The sequence below is a fragment of the Jaculus jaculus genome, chromosome 8 (assembly GCF_020740685.1).
Source record: "Jaculus jaculus isolate mJacJac1 chromosome 8, mJacJac1.mat.Y.cur, whole genome shotgun sequence".
Lineage (NCBI taxonomy): Eukaryota > Metazoa > Chordata > Mammalia > Rodentia > Dipodidae > Jaculus > Jaculus jaculus.
In genome coordinates this window covers 139,663,808-139,680,995 of record NC_059109.1, presented here as the reverse complement: position 1 = coordinate 139,680,995, position 17,188 = coordinate 139,663,808, and the positions used below count along the sequence as shown (strand labels likewise).

Sequence of the window (17,188 nt, the reverse complement as noted above, 5' to 3'; positions counted from 1 at the left end):
GTGCTCCCAGCAATTGCACCCGAGGCAGGGACCCTGCAGGTTTGAGGCCAGCCTGGCTACACAGGGAACCCTATCTCAAAACCAAAACCAGACCAAAACCAAAATAGGCTTAAGCTTTATTAAGTGTTTTCTTGGACTTTTTAGTTCATTATTTTTTAATTTCCTTCCTTCCTTCCTTCCTTCCTTCCTTCCTTCCTTCCTTCCTTCCTTCCTTCCATTCTTTATTTTTCTCTTAGGTTTCTATTTATTTATTTGAGAGATAATGATAGAGCAAGACATTGGGAGCATCAGACCCTCGTGCTGTTGCAAAGGAGCTCTAGATGCATGCGCCACTTTGTGCATCTGGCTTCACTTGAGTACTGGGGAATCTAATCTGGGCTGGAAGGCTTTGCAAGCAAGGACCCTTTTTAACTGCTGAGCCATCTCCCCAGCCCAGAACCTGGGTGTTAGGGATCAAACTCAGATTGTTATGCTTGTGGCATTAAGTATTCTTAAATGATGTAGTTCTGTTTCTTATTCTGAGAATGAGAAATGGCTCCATGGTTAAAGGCTCTTGCTTGTAAAGCCTGCAAGCCCAGGTTCATTTCCCCAGTACCCACAGAAAACCAGAAGCACAAACTAACACAAATATACAATTCTGGGGTCAGAAGTCAAAAGTCAGTGTCCTTGGCCTCTGGAGGCCTCTGTGCTGGGACCCACCCCCATCTTCAGAGCCAGCCACACAGCTTCCCACTTCTGCCTGCCTTCGACCTGTGCCTCTGTCCTCATATGTGACCCTGCTGACCTATAAGATGGTTCTGGGCTTACACAGGCATTGAGGCTCATTGCCTAACCCCAAGACCCTCAATTCTGTTACACGTGCAGAGACCGTGTTGCCATTTGAGGCATAGATTCACAGGTTCCGGAAGCTGGCATGGGTATTCTGAGGCCGTGCACTCCCTCCATAAATCGCACTTTAGATGGCCCCAGGCCCCTCTTGATGAGGAAAGTCTCCAGTAGCTGGACCTAGGAGTGTACAGTATTAGGGAGCCAAGAACAGAATTTATCCCCTGGATGATGCTCTGTCCCACAGCACGGAGCCCCATGCTGCCGTGACTCTACGTGAGGGTCAGGCTGGCACCTACTGAGCCCCTGGCCCAGTCCTTGGTGACCATGAGAAAGCCACATGCTTGGCTTTCCAGCCATCAGCCTCCTCACCCCCAGACCCTTGGGCTAACTCCTCCCTCACAGGAAGTTCGGGAAACATACACGCAGGCCATCAGATCCCAGTGGGTGGGTGTGGCCACTGCCTGTGAGCCCAGAGGTGAGGAGCGCGGACAGGGAGTTCTCAGAGCAGGCTGGCTAGCTAGACCAGCAACTCAGTGAGATTCTACCTCAGGAAGTAAGGTGACGAGAGATGGAGGAAGACACGCGACATCAACCTCTGACCTCCTCACGCACACACGCACACATGCACATACCTGCATCTGCACACTCACACCCCTACACACACATCAACACACACACGCAAGCATACCACACACACCTATACACACACAAGTGGAGAGTGGGCTGGCCCCTTCCTTGTGATACCACTGCTCAGTGCTCCCCATGGGTCTGGCCACTGGGCAGGTGCATTTATGCATGGGCCTGCACGGAACGGTCACCTGGTCGTACCCAACGTCTCTCTAGCTGGCTACACATCTGACACAGTGCCCAGGGCAGAATGATCTGCACTGCCCCTGGAACTCCAGGTGCCACCAAGCTCCAAGAACTACTGGGACCACACTGTGACCAGATCCCCTTCTGCAGAGCCAAATGGCTGCCAATGCAGTGGACCCCTCCCAAGAGCCCCAAGCAGCAAATGGGCCAGTGTGCTCACACACAGTTTCATAAAGCCTCAGAGAAAGTGTGTTCATTGGCTCATGTCCCTGGGGTGGGGGGCATGGAATAATGCTTATATCATGTGATAAAAATCTTGTCACCAGTGTGAGCGAGCAGACCTTTCCAGAAACACTATTACGGCCAGCGAAAGTCCACGGGAGGGTGAAGTGAAACGGGGAGATCAATAGCTAATTTGCTCCAACAGTTTCAATTATGGTGCTGGACAGACTCATGGAGGTAGCTGTATTGACCCCATGTGGTGGCGACCCTTGGCCTGAAGATGGGGCTGGTGTGGCCTGTGGAGAACAGACACTAACATCGTATTAGAGGGGAGGGTCACAGCACCACCTGCTGTTCTGTCCTCTGAGCACCGCCCTGTAAGTGTGAGCACGGGCGCACGTGCAGCCAGACACCCTTGTTCACAAGTAACGACCTGGTGGGGTCTGAAGCCCAGAGTCAGAACCTCACTGCTGCTCCTTCCCAGTGTGACAGTGGTAGACACAGCCCTTAAGAGTGGCCAGACCTACCTGGCATGTGGTGCACACCTTTAATCCCAACACTCAGGAGGCAGAGATAGGAGGATTGCCATGAGTTCGAGGACACCCTAAGACTACATAGTGAATTCCAGGTTAGCCTGGGCCAGAGGACCCTGATGGAGCAAAACACCCATCAATCACGTGCTGGGCTTCGGGCACTGGGCACACAGTAGGGCTGCTTCCCAGCCTGTAGCCATTTAAAAATTTATTTATACAAGCTGAGCATGGTGGTGCACACCTTTAATCCCAGCACTCGGGAGGCAGAGGTAGGATTGCTTTGAGTTTGATGCCATCCTGAGATTGCATAGTGAATTCCAGGTCAGCCTGGACTACAGTGAGACCCTACCTCTAAAAACAAGCAAACAAAAATTATATATATATATAATAGTAGTAGTATCAGGTAGAGGGGGTGAAATCACACCTCAACTGTGGTGTTTCTGGTGAAAATGTGTAATGCTGGCACACTCATGTTCTTAGATTTATCTGCCAGGGAGGCACCAGGCTCAGTGAAGGTGGGTCAGGCCAGAGCAGAGGGACCCTAGGGACCTAGCGGCCAGAAGTTGTCATGGGCCATGCTCATCCCTGGTAGGCCAAGAAGACATGCTGGGGGCGGGGGCTGCTCAGTAGGTAAAACGCTTGCCTCACAGGCACGATGATCTGAGTTTGATCCCCAGCATCCATGTAAAATGCTGGGCATGGTGATGTGCATCTGTCATCCCAGCACTGGGGAGGCAGGGACAGGAGGATCCCTGAGGTTCGCTGACCAGCTAGTCTAGCTGAATTAGTGAGCTCCAGGCCAATGAAAGAGCATATCTCAAAAAAAGAGGCGGATGGGGCTGGAGAGATGGCTTAGTGGTTAAGGCACTTGCCTGCAAAGCCAAAGGATCCAGGTTTGATTCCCCAGGATCCATTGTAAGCAGATGCACAAAGATGTGCATGCATCTGGAATTCGTTTGCAGTGGCTGGAGGCCCTGGCATGCCCATTCCCTATCTGCCTCTCTCTCACTCTCAAATAAATAAATAAAATATTAGAAAAAGAGGTGGGTGGTGTTTCTGAGGATGACCCTGACGTTGTCCACCGGCCTCCACACATACATGTGTCCCGCCATCCCATGCAAACATGCATCCACACATATGTGCACACCACACACATACCCATGTCAACAATAAAATGAAAAGCAGCCATGCTGGACACAGTTAGGCCAACTGAGTGTCGCCCGATGCTCAATGCCATAGGGAAGGTGTGCTATTTCCTCTGGGTAGATGAGGCTGTTGGTGTTTTGGAAAAAATATCCTCACATTTCAGAGCTTTGATGAAGCATGAGGGCCGATGTGCCATGATGTGCCAACTTATGTCCAAGCACTTGAGCAAGAAAACATTGATCAAGTGTGGCACGATGTTGGTGATTATTTGCCCTTGAGGCTGGCCGTGTGGTGGCTTATTTTACTATTCTTTCTGCCTTTCTGTATGTTAAGAGAAAATTTTTAAAAAAAATCAAGTGGGAATTCATCATAATATTCCAACAGAACTTGTCTTCAGCAGCTTGCTTCAAATCCTGGGTTATTAAAAAAGGGCTGGGAGATGGCTCAGTGGGTAAAAACACTTGCTGTGCCCGCTTGATGACCTGAGCTCAGATCGCCACAGGCCACGGGTATAGCAGCCGGTCTGTAACGCCAGCACGCCTATGATGAGGCAGGAGGTGGAGAGAGATAGACTATTCAAGTTTGCGGACAGGATAGCCTGACTTGTATGCAGTGGCGAGAGAGAGCCTGGTCCGGAACAAGTCATGTGAGGGAGTCCACTGACTTCCACATGTGCACCGTGGCATTCGTGTACCTGTACTCACACACGCGGACACACACACACACGCACACACGCGCGCACACACACACATAGATAAAGGAAGAAAGGAAAATGGCTACATTGGGATAGAAACAAGGGGCCCAGGAGAAACAGTTTTCTCTTGTGCAACAAGGGTTTCCATGGGCTTCTTTCTTCACAGAGGAGGATGGGAAATCAGCCCGAGCAGCTAGCTGTCTTCCCCAGTATCTGGTTAATCTGGTTAATCATGACCTTGTGATGTAGTGGAAGGTCCTCTACTAAGGAGCCTTCCTTAAAGTAGCACTAGTTCCTTCCTTTTTCCTGCTGTTGCCTGTGGAATTCTTGTAGTGGCTGGAGCCCTTGCAGCTGTTCTCGGACCTCGAGCTATCTCGGAGGAGGGGAGTCTCCTATACCAGCGGAAAGCTAGAAGGAGCTGGGGCTCTGCCACACTTGCCTCAGTGGCCACCTCAGGGTTCTCACCCTTCTTCCTCCTGTTCCTGGTGCTTGTTCAAGCCTTCTGGATGACACAGCTCCAAAGCTGCCATTCCTTCCCAGTGACGTGTCCTGTCCAGCTTCAAGCACACCGTTCTCTCCTTTCTCTATCCACATCTGATTATCTCCTGCCCTCCTCTTTCTCTCATCCCTTTTAAATTTACTTATTTGTGTGTGTGTGTGTGTGTGTGTGTGTCTGTGTGTGTGCATTTGCCACAGTGCACGTGTGGAGGTCAGAGGACAACAGCAGGCTTTGCAAGCAGTGTTTTTTAACTGCACAGCCATTTCCCCAGCCCGTTATTTTCTTTTTAGTCCTTTCAAAAATTTCTTGGGGGTGCTGAGCATGGTGACGCATGCTTTTAATCCCAGCACTTGGGAGGCAGAGGTAGGAGGATCACCATGAGTTCAAGGACACCCAGAGAATGCATAGTTAATTCCAGGTCAGCCTGGACTGGAGTGAGACCCTACCTTGAAAAACCAAAAAAAAAAAAAAAAAATCTCTTGGGGGCTGGAGAGATGGCTTAGTAGTTAAGGCACTTTCCTGCGAAGCCTAAAGACCCATGATCTACTCTCTAGATCCCACATAAGCCAGGCGCACAAAGATGAGGCAAGCACAAGGTCACACATGCCCACTAGGTGGCACAAGTGTCTGGCATTTGATTGCAGTGACTGAAATGCCAATTCTCTCTCTCTCCTCTCTCTGTCTCTGTCTCTCTCTAAAAAAAAAAAAATCTCTTGGGAACAGTAGGTGCTAATGTCCTTCTCAGTAAATTGTAAATGACAATTGTCATCTCACTCCCAATCTGTTCTTCAGGGTACAAGGAATTGTAAGTACAGGAAAAGCCTTCAGTTAGAGCTCCTGGCACCCTGATAGGCTCCAATGAGCCAATCACAGAACTTAGGCATTGGGGACAGCTTCCTTTTCTTTTCTTTTGTTCTTGGTAGGGTCTCACGCTAGCTCAGGCTGACCTGGAATTCACTATGTCGTCTCAGGGTGGCCTTGAACTCACAGCAATCCTCCTATCTCTGCCTCCCGAGTGCCAGGATGAAAGGCGGCGGCGCCACGCCCGGTTTATGGGCAGCTTTCTCGAAAAGCCATTCTGACCCAAAGTGGTAAAGAAGGCCGACCTAGGGACAAGTCTATCTCATTGTAAGGTGGGAGAAGCGCTGAATGGCAATGAGTGTGGCTGACAGCCCCTGCCCGAGTGACAGTGGAGTCCCATGGGCCTCACAGAGGACAGTGATTAGCTGAACTGGCTTGAGCCAGGGAAAACAGGTGGAGGACAGTTCCCAGGCACATTCTTCTTTGTAATTTTCTTTTCTTTTTTTGGAGACAGGGTCTTAGGTAGCCCAGGCTGGCCTTGAACTTGCTGTATAGTCTGCCTCCACCTTCCAGGTGCTGGGATCACAGGTGTGGGCCACTGCATGTGCTCCCTGGCTTGTCCACAGCCTGGCCTTTAAAGCCCAGGCAGTAGGGAAAGGAGACTGTCACTTCAGCCTTGCAGAAAATCACTGGAAATAGAAGCTCATGGCGTTAACACCCTATCATGGCCAGGGCCCTTCCCAGGAGCATGGGGTGGCTTCATTCATCTATTGTCATAGGATGTTGAGGAGAGACATGTGGTGGGCAGAGTTAGGGAAAGATGGGCATGCCCAGCCCTTGGAGTCATGTGACGGACCCGTGAGAGTCCTCTGCATCCGCAACAGGAGGGGTGTGGTCCTCCTCTCTGGGAGGCCCCGGGCCACACACGGTCTGTTCAGGGAACCAAAGGCACGTGCAGGCACCAGTCAGTCACCCACCTTCACCACGGTGACCATTCCCTCATTGGTGACAGGATCTGTGCGGACACTGAAGTGGCCTGAGGGGTCACCGCTGATGATGCGGTAGACGGCGTTCCAGTTGGGCGAGTGAGGCTGGTCTCGGTCCATCACTGTGAGGTTGGCCACCACGGCCTCCACGCGGTTTTCAGGGACCTCGCCTGCAAACTGTGACAGGAGAAAGTTAGGACTTGGGTGGAGCAGGGACCAGGCATCAGGGCTGTTGTTTGGAGATGGTGACTCGGGCCCTGTGTCATGACATGGTAGAGGAAGGCTGTGGTTCCTCCAGCCGAGGTCAGCAACACCTAGGCACCCACCTGACACATCCACCAAGGGCAAGGCTCCCTCACCTGTGTGCCCGCGCTCCCAAATGAGTACACACTCAAATGTGCACACCAGGCTTCCCTCCCCACTCCTCAAGTCACACCTCACCTGTGCTCACACACATGTAAGTACACACTCACATGTGTACACACCAGGCTGCCCTCTCCACTCCTCACACCTTGCCTGTGCGCACACACTCACACATAAGTACACCCTCGCACACCCTCGAGCTTCTCCCTCGTCACAGAAGACCATGGAAGTAGGTGGGCATGATGGCAATGTTTTTAGTTATTTATGAGAGAGAGAGGGAGCAAGACATAGAGAGAGCCAGGGTACTAAGGCCTCTTGCTGCTGCAAATGAACTCCAGGCACATGGGCCACTTTGTGCATCTAGCTTTACATGGATACTGGGGAACTGAACCCAGGCTGGCAAGCTTTGCAAGCAAGTGCCTTTAATCTCTGAGCCATCTCCCCAGCCTGCAAGTGGCATTTGGGATGGTGAAGTAGTAACCCCAGAGTGGTGCAAAAGACTTCTGGGAGAATTACCTCCGGGCTACTGCCACTGCTCTGGTCCCTGCCACAAGTGGCTTGGGGTCAGCTACTGTGGACAGTGATCAGATATGGAAGCACGAGTGATACTGTGGTGTGAATGTTCACAGACCTCACGTAGAGCCACTGTGGGTGCATGCACACTGGCCTGTGCAGCCTGTGGCTGTGACCCCCGTGCTAGGGGCTGGCTTTGAGGTCTGCACTTAGGGGCCCCTCAGCTCAGTCTGATGCTCTGAAGTTCATCTCGGCTGTTGACAAGATAAATAACTACCTTGCCACTTCAGGATCAGCCAGGAACCTGCTGTAAGGATGTGGCTTCTGGTCCCCACAGCACTGCTCTGGAACCTTCTCTTCTGGCTTTTCTCTGGCGCAGTGGATGAAAGTGCAGTATCTATCATTTCTCTATGTGTGTGCATGGGTGCACCAGGGCCTCTTGCCTCAGAGTCAGAGTCCTTCTGAATTTAGCCTCCTTGACCTTGGACTACTGTGTGGATGCCCAGCCCCTCCCGCCAGAGTACAAGGGGCCCTTGTCTGTCACCCAGCATGTATAAGCATTCAAATCCTGATGCGGTCACCTTGTCAGGAAGAGAAATTGGGAATTTATCCAAAGTGAGATCTGGCCCAGCATGGCCAAGCTGTCTGCAGAATGGCCTTTGGTGACAGCTGGCTCAGTGATAGCAGACCTTAATCAGCCCAGATTCAGACACCAGCATTTGTAAAAACCCAGAGCCCTTCACAGCCGCTGCCACTCTGTTTTGTCCAGGGTTGGTTGGGCTCCCTGTGTCCTTTTGCTCCAGGGTCCAGCAGACTGGGCTTCTGAGCTGGACTTCTTTTTGTAGGAGCATGTGTTCATCTGTGTAAGTCGGGGGTCTGTGGAAGCCAGTGTGCATGTGGCGGTCAGGAGATACCTCAGGTGTCAGTCCCTGCCTTCCACCTTGTGTGAGGCAGAGCCTGTTGTTCTCCCTGTCCAATGCTATGTTCACCAGGGCTTCTGGGAAATTCTGCTTCTGCCTCCTGTCTTGCCATGGGTGTCAGGGATTACAGAAGCCCACCATATCGTCCAGCTTGCATGTGGGCTCTGGGGGTCCAGACTTAGGTCCTCATACTTGTGTTTCAAGTGCTTTAACCACCTGCCCCCTCCACAGCCCCAGGGCCGGGCTTTTCTCAGCACCCAGGAGAGGATACCATGGCCCCCGAATTGGTGGGCTGACAGTTCACTCCTTCTCTTCGCCACTTGTGTGTGGAGCTGTGTGGGACCAGATGGTCCCCAAGAAGACAGGCCTTATCACTCAGGGAGCTGCTGTTCTCGAGGGGCAGGCAGAGAGGCCAGGCGTGGGCGTGAGGATGGCACCACTAGGTGGGCAGCAGGGTACCCATCAGTGGCTGGTCTCTGAAATGGGTGTTTCAGTGAGGGTGGGAGCATGCTGAGAGCTGCCCACCAGCTGCAGGCTGGAGTGAGAACAGCTCTGCCAAGGTTGTGGGCAGGAGGGGTTCTGGCTGCCAGGCCGGCCAGAGGAAGGCCCCAGCAAGGGGGTGGAAGTTGTTATTTTTCTTGTTGTTCTAAGTATCTGTCTGACAAAAGCCACTTAAAGGAGGATGGGTCCACTGAAACTCAACGTTTGAGGGCATCAGCCGTCACGTGGGGAAGGGGTGATGTCCAGTGATGAGGCAGCTGGTCACACTGCTTCCACAATCAAGAAGCAGACAGAGATGAGTGCTGGTGTTCAGCTCATTTTTCCTTCCCCACTTAAAATTTTTTTATTTATTTATGAGCAAGAGAGAGGGCGGGGGGGAGAGAATGGGTGTGCCAGGGTCTTCGGCCACTGCAAATGAACTCCAGATGCATGCACTCCTTGTGCATCTGGCTTATGTGGATCCTGGGGTACTGAACCTGGGTCCTTTGGCTTTGCAAGTAGGCACCTTAACCACTAAGCCATCTCTATAGCCCTCCTTCCCCTGGGAAGCAGAGGCGGTGGTGGTGGGGGAGATGCTAGTCCACTGCCGGAGGCCTCGGGCAGAGGCAGAGGGAGAGCAGGAGCTCCTGCTCTGTGTGAGCGAGGCTGGGAAGGTGTTGCAACAGCCAGAGGACTCGGGTGGTGAACTCACTAGCCTGGGGTCAAAGTTTGCCACATGTTCTGTGAACTGGACCCCCACAGTGCAGAGAAGCACCTAAAGTGGCCGAGGGTCACTTCCTCTGCTGGGGACAATAGCCCGTCTCCAGAGAAGCACATGATTTCCATCCCTTCACCTCCCAGACACCACCAGGGATAGGTTTCTTCTTTTTTAACTTCCTTCCTTCCTTCCCTCTTTCTTTTCTTCCTTCCTTCCTTTCTTTTTTGGTTTTTCGAGGTAAGGTCTCACTACAGCTCAGGCCAACCTGTAGTTCTCTATGTGGTCTAAGGCTGACCTTGAACTCACGGTAATCCTCCTACCTCTGCCTCCCAAGTGCTGGGATTAAAGGCGTGCGCTGCCACGCCCGGCTCTGATAGGTTTCTGTCTCAGGTCTGACTCTGTGTCCCCTGGCAGCTATGTGACACGAGCTGAACAAGAGCTGCTAGGGCCACAGCGGAAGAAAGAGCAGATAAGCCCGTGTGTGAGAGCGAGAGTAGGAGCTGGCCAGGAGGCCAGAGGAGCCCATGCAGGCCGGGCCCTTGGGCAGTGCCAGCTCCTGAGTGAGGATGACACACTAGCAGAGGACAGCCACATGATGCTGTCCCTGGCCCGAGTAGGACCTTAGACCACAGCCTATAGCTGTGGGTCCATCTACGGCTCAGCTGAGGGCATCTGAGCATGGTCTGGGAGCTTCCAGGCAAGCCTCAGTTTGCTGGATCGTAAGGGGCAGCCCCTCACCCCCTCGCCCCAGCCTTGCAGGGTGGTGATGCAGCCTTGAGCTCCTGTGTACCTTCGCGACCTTCAGGAGTTCTACGGGAGGAATGACCAGGCTTCTAGCTCTGGTCTTGGGGCCATGTCACCCCAGCTTTTCTTAGGGGTGGTGGTCAGTTATTAGGCCCAGAGCCTTGGCCCCCACACTTGCTCTGCCACTCATCCCAAATAGCCATGCAAGTGTGTCCTGACACACCTGGCCCTCACGTCCTTCAGTGGCCTCCCTGGGCTTAGAGACCAGTGGGTTCTGGTGGGGCTATAAGTTTTTTAAAAATTTATTTTATTTCAGAGAGAGGGGGGGGTGGGAAATGGGAGCACCAGGGTTTCTAGCCACCGTAGTTGAGCTCCAGACATGTGTACCGTCTTGTGCTCATGCCTCACCTTGTGCATCTGGCTTACGTGGGTTCTGGGGAGCTGGATCTGGGTCCTTAGGCTTCATAGGCAAGTGCCTTAACCACTAAGCAATCTTTCCAGCCAGGGGCTATAAGTTTTAGTGAGGCCCCGCCCCAGGCCTTGGATCTTGGGGTGGTTTACCTAGACGATTGACTTTATTCATACAAGTTTAATGATGGTTCACAAAATAGGGCCTTGGTGGGTTAACTTGGGGATGCTTTTCTTACTTCCCTGAGCCATATATATATTTTTTAATTTAAATTTTCAGATCTCCTGGGTCACAGAGTGCTCCTGGGACAAGGCAAGTATTCAGAGCATCAGTGTGGATGTCTGGCCTTGATCATGACTCAGGATCCAAATGCAAACCTCTCCTGAGGCCTGTGCCTTCAGCGTTAGCAGCCAGCAGGTCGGCCAAGGAAGCAGGAATCCAGGGAAGTCACAGAGCAATGAGCGATGGAGCGAGAGCTTGGGCTCGGCTCAAATGTCTTTACAGTCTCTGAGATGCACGGTCCTGGATGGTGGAACCTGGGCCCGCAGAGGGAAACAGGCTTGCTCCTGCTGCACTGAGCTTGATGTCCCCATTAAACACTGCACCACAGCGACTGGCTAAGGAGGCTCACAGAGGCAGCACGGTGACGCAGGAGGGGCTGACCACAGGCCCGGCTCTGCGCCTGCACGAGCTTAACTTCTGCTGCTTTTGCTGGCTGTGTGGCTCTAAGCAGTCCTGTTGCCCCCCTGGGCATGGTTGAGCACAGCTGCCAGGGGCCGAAAGCACTTCCTTTTCTAACACACGCCTGAGCCAAGCTCACCTGAGCCACTGGGTTGGCAGCCACGGCAGGATCCGAACCCATTCACCTCCCTCAGACTTACTTCTCAGCCTCAGTTTCCACATAGGGAATGCTGGGCACAAGCACTTTGTCCCCAGGCCTCACTCAGACATCAAGCCTGGAGACACAGAGAGTTCAAGTAATCACCCAGCTCACACAGTGGGACCCAAGGCTGCCCCTTCCTCCCACATTCCACTCCCCGTGGGCTGAGGGGTGGCAAAGACCCCACCGAGGTCTCAGCTTGGCCCATCTTAGCAGAAGCTGGTCCTTCAGATGGTTCCTCTCACCATGAGCAGGTAGGTGAGGGCCAGCCCCACTGTTGCTCTGCAGAGCAGCTATGCAGCCCCGCGCCTCCCCTGATTCCAGAGCGGTCCTCTGCCTGTGGGGACTGGCTGAGGGATTGCGTGGCCTCTGCAGTACATGGCGCCCTAGACAAGCTTGTACCTGGGATCCTCCTGTCCCAGGCAGGTGCACGTGGGCAGTTACACCGAGGGCTGAATGCACGCTTGTGCCTGTGTCTGGTGCTGCCCAGGTGATGCCTCTGCTCCCTGAGGCCCTCTTCATACATGTGGAAGAACCCGCAAACAGCTGCATCTCACTTTTGTCCTTCCCACTTTTGGGCTTTCTGCAGCTAGACAGGTGACAAGGTAATACAGCTGTTGCGAGCTCCCATGGAGTGGCATCCCAGAGAGGCCTGGCTTCGTCTCCTGGGAAGGCTTAAGGCCTGGTTGCAATTCCCTCTCTCCATGGAGCAGGTATTAGAGCAGAAACACAGCTCACCCCACAACACTCATCTCTGCTCATTCGGACCATCTAGTCAGTCCTAATTAGGGCCTGGGCCTCCAAGCCACTCTCTGTACCTCTGCTGAAGCCATTGGGAGCTGCGATTCTGGTCTGGAGTGAAGACAGTGGCTAATTAGGGAGGAGACCGCTCCCCCTGCTGCCTGGGGGTGCCCAGGGGCCCCTTTTAATTAGCACAGCCAGAGCTGGCCAGCTGTACTGTCCACTCTGGTGTGGCTTACGTTTCACTGGCCTCAGCTGCCAGTCTCCCTTCTGCCACTGCTTCTGCCTGAAATGCACAGGGTGTTGCCTGGCAGATGCGCCGGATTTTTGAAAGTCACTTTCTCCAGTGAAACAATGGTGCTGTTTGTTGTGCTCTGCTTAAAAATCAGGATGGACTTGGCCTGTGGATCACTCTCAGGGGCCACTTCCTTTCTTTCTCCTGCCCTTTGCAACTGATTCTTGAAGGCTAAGTAAGGTGGCTGGGCAGCTGGCTGAGCCTGGAGTGCCAGCCTGCCCCTGGGAAGGGACTGAGCACTTAAGCTAAAATTAGTGTGTTTATAGTGGGCAGACTAGCTTGACACACAGGGTGTGGTGGTTTGATCCAGGTGTCCCTCATAAACTTAGGTGTTCTGAATGCTAGGTTCCCAGTTGATGGAGATTTGGGAATTAACACTTCCTGGGAGTGTATTGTTGGGGGAGGGCTTATGGGTATTATAGCCAGTTTCCCCACACACTCTCCTGTTGCTATTGACCACCTTATGTTGGCCAGAGACTGATGTCCACCCTCTGCTCATGCTACCATTTTCCCCTGCCATCATGGAGCTTCTCCTTAGGTCTATAAGCCAAATAAGCCCCTTTTCCCCAAAGCTTCTCTTGGTCAGGTGATTTCTGCAAGCAACGTGAACCTGACTGCAACAGTAAGGTTGGTACCGAGAGTGGCGTTGCTGCTAGACACCTGACTGTGTAGCTTTGGCCTTTTGGAGCTAATTTCTAAGAATGTGGAAAGCTTTGAAACCTTGGTCTAAGAGACACCTTGCAGTGCTGTTAGTACAGCTTGATGGACTATTTTGGTCAGACTTGAAAGACCTGAATGCAGTAAGAACTATGGACTGTGAGGTTTGGCTTGTGAGGGTGAGAAAGAGCTTTGCCTAGATTGGGTTAGAAGCAGTTTGTGTGAGAGGCTTGCTGTTATGTCCATGTCCTGTGTAGGGTTTCATGTCATAGAAATGTACTGGTGTGAGAAGAGGGATATGGCACAGAAAAAAAAAAAATCTTTGGGTGAAACTGCTGCCTGTTCACTGGCAACTGAGATTGGGCCAGCTGACCTGCACTGGGCCAACAGGAAGGATGTAGACTCTTTGGAAGGGGCCCGAGTGCTGAAGAAGTGTCCTGTTATTCAAAGTCTGCTTAGTTGCGCCCCCCCCCCACCAACTTAACAAATTGGCACCCTACCTGGTATTGTGGAGTGTAAGAAATTCAGGAAAGAGAGGGTCATTGAATTTGCAACATGGTCTTGTGTTTTGGAAACGGCTATGGGCAGTGTGAAGCAGGTTTGCTGGATGCCTGCATGGAGACCTGATGGAGCCATGAGGATGAACCGTGGGTTGCAATGGAGACTCAGTGGAGATGCTGAGACCACGAGATGACTGCTAAGGAAAGCTGCCGGCCCTGGATGAAGTTTTCCAGGACTGTGAGTAGCCTAGCTGGTGGGTCAGCATTGGAACTCCAGAGACTTGTTGCTGGTTAGAATTATCAGACTTGGAGATTTGTTACTGGCTAGAGTTGTTGGACTTGAAGCTACAGAGTTTGATGCTTGCCTTGTTAAAATCTTGTATCGGTTATTTCTTTGCTATGTCCAATGCCATCTTTTGTAGTGTGAATGTTTATTGTGTCATTATGTGTTTTTGGATAATTTTTTTTTTTTTTGTATTATGGCTCAGTTAAAAAAATCTTGCAATATGGGGCTGGAGAGATGGCTTAGCAATTAAGGAACTTGCCTGCAAAGCCAAAGGATCCAGGTTCGATTCCCCAGGACCCACGTAAGCCAGATGCACAAAAATGCGCACACAGCTGGAGTTCGTTTGCAGAGGCTGGAGGCCTTGGCATGCCCATTCTCTCTCTTTACCTGCATACTTTTGTATCTCTCTCAAATAAATAAATAAAAATAAAACATTTAAAAAAGACCCTAGATTATGGGGATGTTTGAACATCATTAGGATTGGTAAAAACTATGGGGACTTTTAAAGTTGGATGAATACACTGCATTTTATATCATGTATAATTATCAGTTTATGGGGGCCAGGGGAAGAATGTGGTGGTTTGATTCTGGTGTCCCCCCATAAACTTAGGTGTTCTGAATGCTAGGTTTCTAGCTGATGGAGATTTAGGAATTAACGCCTCCTGGAGGCATTGTATTGTTGGGAGCAGGCTTATGGGTATTATGGCCAGTTTCCCCTTGTCAGTGTTTGGCACACTCTCCTGTTACTTTTTAAATTTTTTTGTTCATTTTTATTTACTTATTTGAGAGTGATAGAGAGAGAAAGAGGCAGATAGAGAGAGAGAGAGAGAGAGAGAGAGAGAGAGAGAGAGAGAGAATGGGCGCGCCAGGGCTTCCAGCAACTGCAAACGAACTCCAGATGCATGAGCCCCTTTGTGCATCTGGCTAATGTGGGTCCTGGGGAATCGAGCCTCGAACCGGGGTCCTTAGGCTTCACAGGTAAGTGCTTAACTGCTAAGCCATCTGTCCAGCCCTACTCTCCTGTTTTTATTGTCCACCTTATGTTGGCTGGGGAGTGATGTCCACCCTCTGCTCATGCTCATTTTCCCCTGCCATCATGGAGCTTCCCCTCTAGTCTGTAAGCCAAAATAAGCCATTTTTTCCAAAAGCTGCTCTTGGTTGGGTGATTTCCGGCAGCAGTGTGAACCTGACTGCGACACAGGGTAACCAGCCTTTTCCTCCCATGTGAGGGTTTCTTCCTGAGGCAGGGGATGCTGTTGCCATCAACAGCCATTATTATGACACGACTTCTTCCTGAGGGAACAGTTTTCATGAAGTCACTATTTTTTTTTAATTTTTAATTTTGGTTTTATGAGGTAGGGTCTTGTCAAGCTCAGGTTGACCTGGCATTTACTATGTAGGCTCAGTCTGGCCTTGAACTCACAGTGATCCTCCTACCTCTGCCTCCTAAGTGCTAGGATTAAAGGCGTGTGCCACCATACCTGGGTTTAAATGTTTTTAAAAATATTATTTATTTGCAAGGCAGGTGCACGAGAGAGAGAGAGAGAGAGAGAGAGAGAGAGAGAGAGACAGACAGACAGACAGACAGACAGACAAAGAATAGGTGCACTAAGGCCTGTTGCCACTGCAAATGAACTCTAAATGCATGTGCCACTTTGTGCATCTGGCTTTATGTGGGTATTGGAAAATTGAACCCTAGTCTTTGGGTTTTGCAGGGATGCCTTAACTGCTGAGCCGTCTCTCCAGTCCTCAAGTCACTGCCCATGACACAGCTTCTTCCTGGGTGACAGTTTCCATCAGCTGGTGCTGTTAATGACACAACGCAGCAACAATTACCCCACTGTTGTTGTGTTCATAAGCTGAGCAGCTGCCAAGCGGCTGACGTTTAGGAAGGTTGCATGCCTCACACATCTCACCAGGTAAGAGCAGACAGGTAAGTGGAGGCATAGATGGCCCCAGAACTTGCCCAGGCCAGCAACCGGTGAGTGGGCAGCTGGGTTTGAGGGTGGTTGCTATGGCTCCTGTGCCCTCTCCTCTCCCTACCCTTTGCCCCTCCTCCCCAGCACTGCTCAGCCACACAGGGGTGGGGGTGGATGGGTGGGTCCAGGTACCCCAAGGAGAATAACTAACTCCTTTGGATGGGATCCTGAAGTCCTGGCCCCAGGCTGAGGTCCTGCCATTGTCTGGTTTCCCTCTCATGACTCCTCGCACTTCTACCTTCCCGCCAGGCTCTGCCCACCCTTGCTCTAGATGGGCCGGTGGGCTCTCAGGAACACTGGAGCTCTCCACCAGCCAGGAGTGGATGCTGGCCTGGCAGCAGGGCGAAGCGGAGGAGGTGACAGAGGGTGGTGGGGTGGGAGCTCCGGCCTCAGTGTGCCAAAACCCCGACTGACTACTTCTGGCCGAGGTTTGCTCCGTGTGCCCAAGCGTGATCAAAGGCACCACGTCCATTCTAGTTTTAAGATGCCAAATTCTTACCCTCAGGAAGGCATGCCAAATCAAAGTCTCTCTTCTCTCGGGTTTGTGCACTTAACCGAGAATCCAAGGAGTCAGGGTGCTAGGGCTCAGCCAGAGGGCCTCACTGTCAGGCTGAAGGGCCAGCAGCCACTGGCAGGGGTCACCCTTCCCCAACCATCAGTCCCAGCCAAGGTGCCCAGAACAGCCCACAGTCTAAGTCCAAAGTGGAGACTGTCCCACCCAGCCAGTCCCAGAGAAGGTGCCCAGGCTAGCCTACCATTTAATCCTATAGTATAGGCTCGCTCAGCCAGGCAGGTCACCCTGGAGGACAGCATATGCTATATCCCAGCTTTTGGGGGCAGATGCTTCCAGAAGAACCTCAGAACCTTGGACAGCACAGATACAAAGGTCCGGTGGCTCTCAAACGAGTTGGTCCCTGCCTCTGCCAACCATAGTCAGTCCCTGGGAGTGAGCCAGCTGCCTGCGCTTACTGACAATATTCTTTAGTTCGGATTAGTGTACCCCAAAGCCGTGTTGATGGCTTCCCCAGCCTCTGGCACATCTGGGACAGGTGGAACTTAGGAGGTTTCATGGGAGGAGGTCAGGCCACTGGAGACATGCCGTTAAAGAAATGGCTGGGGCTCTGAACTCTTCTTGTCTTTGTCTTTGCTTCCTGGTGACCAGGAGGTTAGCAGTTTCCTCT

General features: G+C 51.9%; 1 protein-coding gene across 1 annotated transcript in view; it reads right to left on the bottom strand.

The window, feature by feature from the left end:
• Positions 1-17,188, bottom strand: part of Cdh4 (cadherin 4) — a 512,468-nt gene that overhangs the window by 19,707 nt on the left and 475,573 nt on the right. Inside the window, exon 9 of the mRNA XM_045156945.1 lies at positions 6,514-6,699. Coding sequence (XP_045012880.1) covers positions 6,514-6,699 — 186 coding nt within the window. The remainder of the gene's footprint in view (positions 1-6,513; positions 6,700-17,188) is intronic.